This window comes from Entelurus aequoreus, linkage group LG22 (assembly GCF_033978785.1).
Source record: "Entelurus aequoreus isolate RoL-2023_Sb linkage group LG22, RoL_Eaeq_v1.1, whole genome shotgun sequence".
NCBI lineage: Eukaryota > Metazoa > Chordata > Actinopteri > Syngnathiformes > Syngnathidae > Entelurus > Entelurus aequoreus.
Window position 1 is genome coordinate 20,873,375 of NC_084752.1, and position 8,041 is coordinate 20,881,415.

The following is an 8,041-nucleotide window of genomic DNA, read 5'->3' on the forward strand; positions in this document are numbered from 1 at the left end:
AGAGAGTTCTTGGTTTCTTATGTGGGTTTATTGTTAGGCAGTTTCATTAACGTCCTCCCAGCGCGGTAACAACACACAACAACAGCAGTCACGTTTAGTCTACTGTAAAGCAGTTCGTCTGCCATAAACAGCAATGTTGTGACACTCTTAAACAGGACAATACTGCCACCTACCGGATAGCCTGCAGAATACTGAAATTCAAGTATGTCTTTTATTTATATGTATAATAAAATTAAAATAAAATATATATATAGCTAGAATTCACTGAAAGTCAAGTATTTCATACATATATATTATATATATGTGAAATACTTGATTTGGTTAATTCTAGCTGTAAATATACTCTCCTCTTAACCACGCCCTTGGCCACGCCCCAACCACGCCCCCCGCCCCAAACACGCCCCCCCCCCCCCCCTAGATTGTGCGTAACAAACAAGTCCGTTTATTATATCAAAGTTTTTGACCCATCCATCCATTTTCTACAGCTTGTCCCTTCTATCATAAAATATAATATTAGAGCACAAGTAAGCATGGTCGATAGTTTTCGATGGACCAGGACCATAAGATGATTTTTAAGAGGACGCAGTAGCTTATGTTTTTGTTTTGACACATGCAGAACATTTAAAATTGTTAAATATAAATGACATTTATTTTGTAACTTTTTATGCAAATTAATGAAAATCAAAAAACGGTTAAACATAACAAAACAAAAAAAACACAAAATATCTGTCCTTATTTGGTCGTCGATGCCATTCATGTATCGATCGTGTATTCCTCATAAATCGACATTATCAGTCAGCGTCGCATTGAATTAACCGGAAGTAACAATAACAGGAAGGGAAAGCAAGGCGTGACATGCCTTGTCTAAAAAAAATCACACTGATTGGGTTAACAAGGAAATCAATCGAATCTGATTGGCTCATTGAGAAGTCTGTCTCATGTAGCGTTTACTGCAGCTCGTAAAATACAACGCTAGCTGGATGCAAGAGTCTTTTTTTCCTCTTTACTTCGTTTTAGCGACATTTTAAGGACTGACACATATGTATGTGTAAATTTGGTTTACTTGGGCATCAGTTTTCAGACTAACTATTTTAATCGTTTCGCTTGTTCACATTTGCTTGTTCCAACCGAAATTAAATAGTTAATGGCGGGGGTCCCCAAACTACGGCCTGCGGGCCGGATATGGCCCGCCAGCGTCCAAAATCTGGCCCGTGGGAAGTCACAAGTTGAAAAAAATTGATTTCATTTATTTATTTATTTTAATTATTCATTTTTAAAATCTGTCCTTTCTAATCCATTTTTCACCGCTTGTTACTCTTGGTGTCTCCTAGCTGCTCAGGCAAATCATATTGGCTAAAAATGCATTTTCCCATTGATAACGTGACATCATCGCGTTCGGAATATATATACACACAGCCCAGCCCCCAGCCAAATATTTTTAACCCAATGCGGCCCCCGAGTCAAAAAGATTGGGGACCTCTGGTTTAGGGGGCGTGCCTCTAGATTGGCAGACCTGGGTGGTGGTTCCTCACTTTAGGAAGGGTAACCGAAGGGTGTGTTTCAACTATTGTGGAATCACACACCTCAGCCTTCCCGGTAAGGTCTATTCAGGCGTATTGGAGAGGAGGCTATACGACGGATAGTCGAACCTCAGATTCAGGAGGAGCAGTGTGGTTTTCGTCCTGGTCGTGGAACTGTGGACCTGTTCTATACTCTCGGCAGGATCCTTGAGGGTGCATGCATATCAATATCCGAGGTAAACAGTGCACTAAAGAGCCTGGACACAACTAAAGCAGCAGGACCTGACCAAATTGAACCCTTTTTCTTAAAATTGGCTGCTGATTTTGTTGCTGAGCCTCTCTCGCATATTTTTAACCTAAGTCTAAAAAGTAAAAGCATTCCAAAAATCTGGAAATCGGCCTTTGTTCTTCCCCTGCTAAAAGGGGGTGAACCCACAAATATAAATAATTACAGACCAATTTCTAAATTATGCATTTTAGCAAAATTGTTTGAGAAGATCATCAGTAACCAGCTAGAGGATTTTTTAGAATCAAACAATATTTTATCTCCATTTCAATCTGGTTTTAGAAAACAGCATAGCACTATTACAGCTGCTCTTAAGGTCCTCAATGATTTAATCGAGGCTGTAGATGGCAAGAAATATTGTGTCGCCCTATTTATTGATTTGTCAAAAGCATTTGACACAGTAGACCACAGTCTGTTAATTCAAGCCCTTCATCACGTTGGATTATCTAAAAATGCAGCTGCTTGGTTCACAGACTATCTCTCCAGCAGAACACAACGTGTACAGGTGGCTGGGACCACCTCTTCATTACTGGACATTACCAAAGGCGTTCCACAAGGCTCAGTGCTGGGGCCCATTTTATTTTCTATCTACATAAATAATCTTTGTAATAATTTGTCAAATGCAATGTACCATTTTTATGCAGACGACACCATTATTTATTGCTGTTCAACCTCCATCACTCAGGCTTTTGAGTTTTTACAAGCTGCTTTTGATGTCATCCAGGCTCGCTTATTTGATCTTAAATTGGTTTTAAATACAGATAAAAGCAAGGTAATGGTTTTTTCTCATTCAAGGGTGCTACTGGAAAATATTCCAAATATTGTAACATCAAATGGAAACCCTATAGAGCAGGTCTTAAATTACAAGTACTTGGGTTTTACTCTTGATCAGGAGCTTTCATTTAAAGCCCATATTAACAACTTGGTCTCTAAGCTTAGGGTAAAGCTTGGTTTCTTTTTTAGAAATAAAAACTGCTTCTCTCTTAAAGTCAGAAAGAAATTGGTGACAGCAACTATCTTGCCTGTAATTGATTATGGAGACGTGCTTTATTTTAGTGCTTCATCTAAATGCCTCCAGTCCTTGGACACTGTTTTTCATTCAGCACTAAGATTTGTTACTGGCTGTCGTAGTCTCACCCACCATTGTCAACTGTATATGAAGTCAGACTTATCTTCATTGAGTGCACGCAGATACACACATTGGCTGACTATCATTTATAAGGCTCTTTTAGGTTTAATACCTCCATACTCGTGTACTCTGTTACAAAGAAAAAGCAGCTCTTATGCGTTACGTTCTAACAATTTGTATGTTTTAACTGTTCCTCATGTACGGACTGAATTTGGCAAAAGAGCTTTTGGCATTGCTGCCCCTATGGCATGGAATGCATTGCAGACGAAACTGAAACTTACAGAACTACTTCCATTTGGAGCCTTCCGTTCTGTCCTGAGGGACAAACAGCGAGAGACGTCTGCACAGTGCCTGTGTTTTTAAAGATGTAAATCTCTGTTGTTTTACAGTTCTCTTATGTATTTTAAAATGTATGTCTTAATGTATTATTTTTGAAACTGCTCTGTGACATGTGCTGTTGACCTCTTGGCCAGGTCACCCTTGTGAAAGAGATCTTGATCTCAATGGGTTTTCTTATCTGGTTAAATAAAGGTTCTATGGGAGTTTGGCCAACCAGTCTACATGTGATTTGTGGATTTGTAGAAGGGCTTCGACCGTGACCTTGGGAAATCTTGTGGGGAGTGCTCAGAGAGTATGGGGTATCGGACCATCTAAACTTGGCAGTCCGCTCCCTGTATGATCAGTGTCAGAGCTTGGTCCTCATTGCTAGTAGTAAGTCGGATCCGTTTCCATTGAGGGTTGGACTCCGCCAGGGCTGCCCTTTGTCACCAATTCTGTTCATAACTTTTATGGACAGAATTTATAGGCTCAGTCAGGGTGTTGAGGGGATCCTGTTTGGTGGCAGCAGGATTATGTCTCTGCTTTTCTATTTTTGGGTGTTTGGAATGGATTATTTGCACAGCCCCATTTTTTGTATAAATCGTTTTTTATACAGTCAAATATTGCATGTAAAAAATTTTTTTTTTTTTTTTGGCCCATGCGCATCATTCAATGGGGGCAGCACATTGGAACAGGGGTTAGTGCATGTCCCTCACAATACGAAGATGTAGGGTTCGATCCCCGGGGCCAGGGTCTTCCTGTGTGGAGTTTGCATGTTTTCCCCTTGACTGTGTGGGTTCGCTCCGGCTTCCTCCCACCTCCAAAGACATGCACCTGGGGATAGGTTGAATGGCAACACTAAATTGGCCCTAGTGTGTGAATGTGAGTGTGAATGTTGTCTATTTATCTGTGTTGGCCCTGCAATGAGGTGGCGACTCGTCCAGGGTGTACCCCACCTTCCGCCCGAATGCAGCTGAAATAGGCTCCAGCAGCCCCCGCGAGCCCGAAAGGAACAAGTGGTAGAAAATGGATGGATGGATGGGTATCATTTGACAGACTTGAGTGTCTTACCAAACAATCCCACATGTCGGTGACTCAATCGTTCTGCTTTTTTTAAATTGAGTACAGCTACAAAATAATGCGCAATGGTGCCAAAGAAAGTTGCAAGTGCCAGCCCTGATAAAGAAGGTGAGAAACATATATATACATTATATATACATATACTGTATACATACTGGATATAACATTGTAAGCTGTCTATACAATATGTAAATATTCCATATATGTTAAATTTATATTTTGGGTGTTTTGAATGGAATAATTGAATTTACACAATTTTCAATGGGAAAAATAGTGTCAGTTTTTGTGTGATTCAGTCTTCGTCTGACCTTTTGGAATGGATTACTAAGGAGACCGGAGTTACCACAATAATTTGTAACTTTAACACGGAAAACAATGTTCACTAACAACAACAAGCTTCGAAAAACTCTTTAATTGAAGCATGAAATGTATTCTCATATATAGTTTGGTCACAATATTAATACTGCAGCTAAAAATATGTTTAACCACTAACACCAACAGCAACAGCTGTGGATTTCAGTGCACTAAACACGTTTCATGCTTGGTGTGTTGTGTTGGCTGCACTGTATATATAATCACTTTAGCACAATTGCACAGACGTGAAATAACTGTAGTATGTGGAAGAAAAATAGAATAAGACTTTTTTTTTACCAGAGACAAACATCTTTATTAGACATGCAGTATATATTTGTCTTAAAACCACATTGACCACATTTGGGCAAGAATTCAAACATTTATTCACACAATGTATGAACTAGATCAGAGGTTCTCAATAGACCGGCCTACCAGACATCACAAACGTAAAGTTTTACAGAAAAAGATATGTGACACCAAGATGAACAAGGAAGCCATGGTACAAATCCCAGGCGGGGTGATTGTTAACATACATAAATATTATTGTTTTTCATCAAATATTACACTGTAAAAATGTCATTGAAAATTCACAGCAAATTACTGGCTAAACAGTAACATTTACAGTAATTTACTGTGAAATATATTTACAGCAATTTACTATTAATGCATAGCTGTGATTTTACGATTAATTACAATAAAGTTACAACTAAATGCTGTAACATCACAGTTTTAATTTCATCATCATCATGGGGTATCAGGCCTGTTTGCAGGCATCCATGATCAGGGCTCTCCAGTCTTCTTTGTCATCCGCTCTATGTATGAGTTCTATATTATTGATATTTACGATAACATTTCTTAGGCTGTTGATATATGTTATTCGTTGTCGACCTGGAGCTTTCTTTCCTTCTAGTTTTCCTGTTAACATCAGTTTTTCTAATATGTCTTTTCTAATGATATGTCTGAGGAATTTCAGCTGCCTATTTCGAATTGTTGCAATTAGAGATCTTCTTGTTTTTGCCTTTGCCCATACCTAATTAATATTATTTTCAGTCTATTATATGCGAAGTATTTTTCTGAAAAAACACATTTCAGTTGTCTCTAATTTTCTCAGTTGTTGATAGTTTAATGTCCAGCATTCACAGCCGTAAAGTAGCACACACCATACATACGTTTTGAGGACTCTGAGTTAGGAGTCAATTGAGATGTTTGTATTTTTAAATATGAGACTCATTTTGTTGAAGCTGTCTTTTGACATGGCAATCCGTTTGTTTATTTCATAGTTAATCAAAATAAAATGAGATGCTGTGACGTCACAATTGTAATGAATCGTTAATTACTCTCTCCGTTCAACAGCATACCACCATATACTGTACAAGGGTGCAATGTAGTCTACAGATCCCTTTAAGAGACAAATCTGTTTGAATTTACATGAATGTGTTATGATGTTACAGAGGACTAGGATTACAGACTTTTACTATGCAATAACAGTTCACTTCTGTGAAATATAAGGTTACAGAAATTAATCCCAGAACATTTTTATAGACTATATATATTTGTACCAACATATATTTACATTGTAATTCTGTTTTTTTTTTTTAATTCCTGGCCCTTGGGCAGATGTAATTGAGGACCCCTGACCTAAATTTTAAAACCCTGCACAAGAAAGGCCAATATTTTTTAGCATAGGGAGCTGATTTCACTCTTACTGCAGCCCCATTTGCAGCAAGCATTAGACAGGCCCACCACCACGTCGCGCCCTTTCCTGTCTGCACTTCGTAGGGCCTCTAGGACCTCCTCGGAAATCGGCGAGCGAGCCGAGCGGCGAAATTCTGCGGCCAGAGACGCCACATCTATTGTCTGTTCTTTCCAAATGTTGGACGGTGCAGCGTCCTGCTCACCGGCGAGTTGGGGGAAAGGATTTGCGTTCCATTGGTCAAACGCCTCGTCTCCAATAAGAGCTGATTAAAAGAGGGAACGTATAGCTCTCAGAATGAATATTTTCATAGGTAATTTTGCAGTCTTACCTGAGTCTCCCACACTCTTCCTCCAGCGGGAGCCCCCACAGGTAAAGATGACAGCGCGTATAAACTCTCTGCCGCACAGCTTCATCCCATAGAAAGAGGGATGAGCTTCATTGAGCCGCACCCTGTCGACCAATGCCACCAAGAGACAAAGAGTCAAGACGGCTGCCTTCCACATGGCGCTCAAAAAAAAATCTCCCTGTGGACGTCTTAGAGTGTCGGAAAGGGCTCTGTCGGGTGGTTTGTGTTTCATTTCATTTACGACATCTTATATAGGCCCTGTCTTTTCTGAGAGGCATCTCTAGCTTTTGTCATACCCAAAGATAAGAGCTGAGACCTTTCTGGGCAACAATGCATAAACAGAAAAGTTGTGACTATAGGTAGCGAATGATGAAGTCACCAGACTTTTCTGCAATCTAATCATCCATGACCTTTTGTTTGGCCTTTTTGCTCCCGATGTTGTTCGGTTGAGCTTTGTTTGTAAGACAACAATATCACATCCACCGTATCGCCCCGACAGGAAAATGATGGAGATGAGCTTCAACTGCATTATCTTTTGTTTCGACTCCCTTTTCTGTACACGCACTTGCACGCTTACCCAAACAGTTGGGGGTGTTTGTAACAAGCAGGGCCATGGCATAATCACTTCATGGTTCTTTAATGGCGCAGTTGGAGCAGATGTGACGTGTCGCGCTGTAATTGTGAAGCCGGGAGTACACTATATTGCCAAAAGTATTTGGCCACCTGCCTTGACTCACATATGAACTTGAAGTGCCATCCCATTCCTAACCCATAGGATTTAATATGATGTCGGTCCACCTTTTGCAGCTATTAAAGCTTCAACTCTTCTGGGAAGGCTGTCCACAAGATTGCGGAGTGGGTTTATAGGAATTTTCGAGCATTCTTCCAAAAGCGCAGTGGTGAGGTCACACACTGATGACCAGGCCTTCTGGTCGAGAAGGCCTGGCTCTCAGTCTCCGTTCTAATTCATCCCAAAGGTGTTTTATCGGGTTCAGGTCAGGACTCTGTGCAGGCCAGTCAAGTTCATCCACACCAGACTCTGTCATCCATGTCTTTATGGACCTTGCTTTGTGCACTGGTGCACAGTCATGTTGGAAGAGGAAGGGGCCCGCTCCAAACTGTTCCCACAAGGTTGGGAGCATGGAATTGTCCAAAATGTTTTGGTATCCTGGAGCATTCAAAGTTCCTTTTCAAGAAAGCCCAACTCCTGAAAAACAACCTCACACCATAATTCCTCCTCCACCAAATGTCACACTCTACACAATGCAGTCTGAAATGTAGCGTTCTCCTGGCAACCTCCAAACCCAGACTC

The 8,041-nt window shown here is 40.4% G+C and overlaps 1 protein-coding gene across 1 annotated transcript; it reads right to left on the reverse strand.

Moving 5' to 3' along the window:
* Positions 1-5,103: 5,103 nt before the first annotated feature.
* On the reverse strand, positions 5,104-7,491 carry rln3b (relaxin 3b). Its single transcript, XM_062032528.1, has 2 exons — positions 6,712-7,491; positions 5,104-6,645 (listed from the first exon to the last, which is right to left on the reverse strand). The coding sequence occupies exons 1-2, from the start codon at positions 6,959-6,961 to the stop codon at positions 6,365-6,367; spliced, it is 531 nt and encodes a 176-aa protein (XP_061888512.1). The 5' UTR covers positions 6,962-7,491; the 3' UTR covers positions 5,104-6,364.
* Positions 7,492-8,041: the final 550 nt, after the last annotated feature.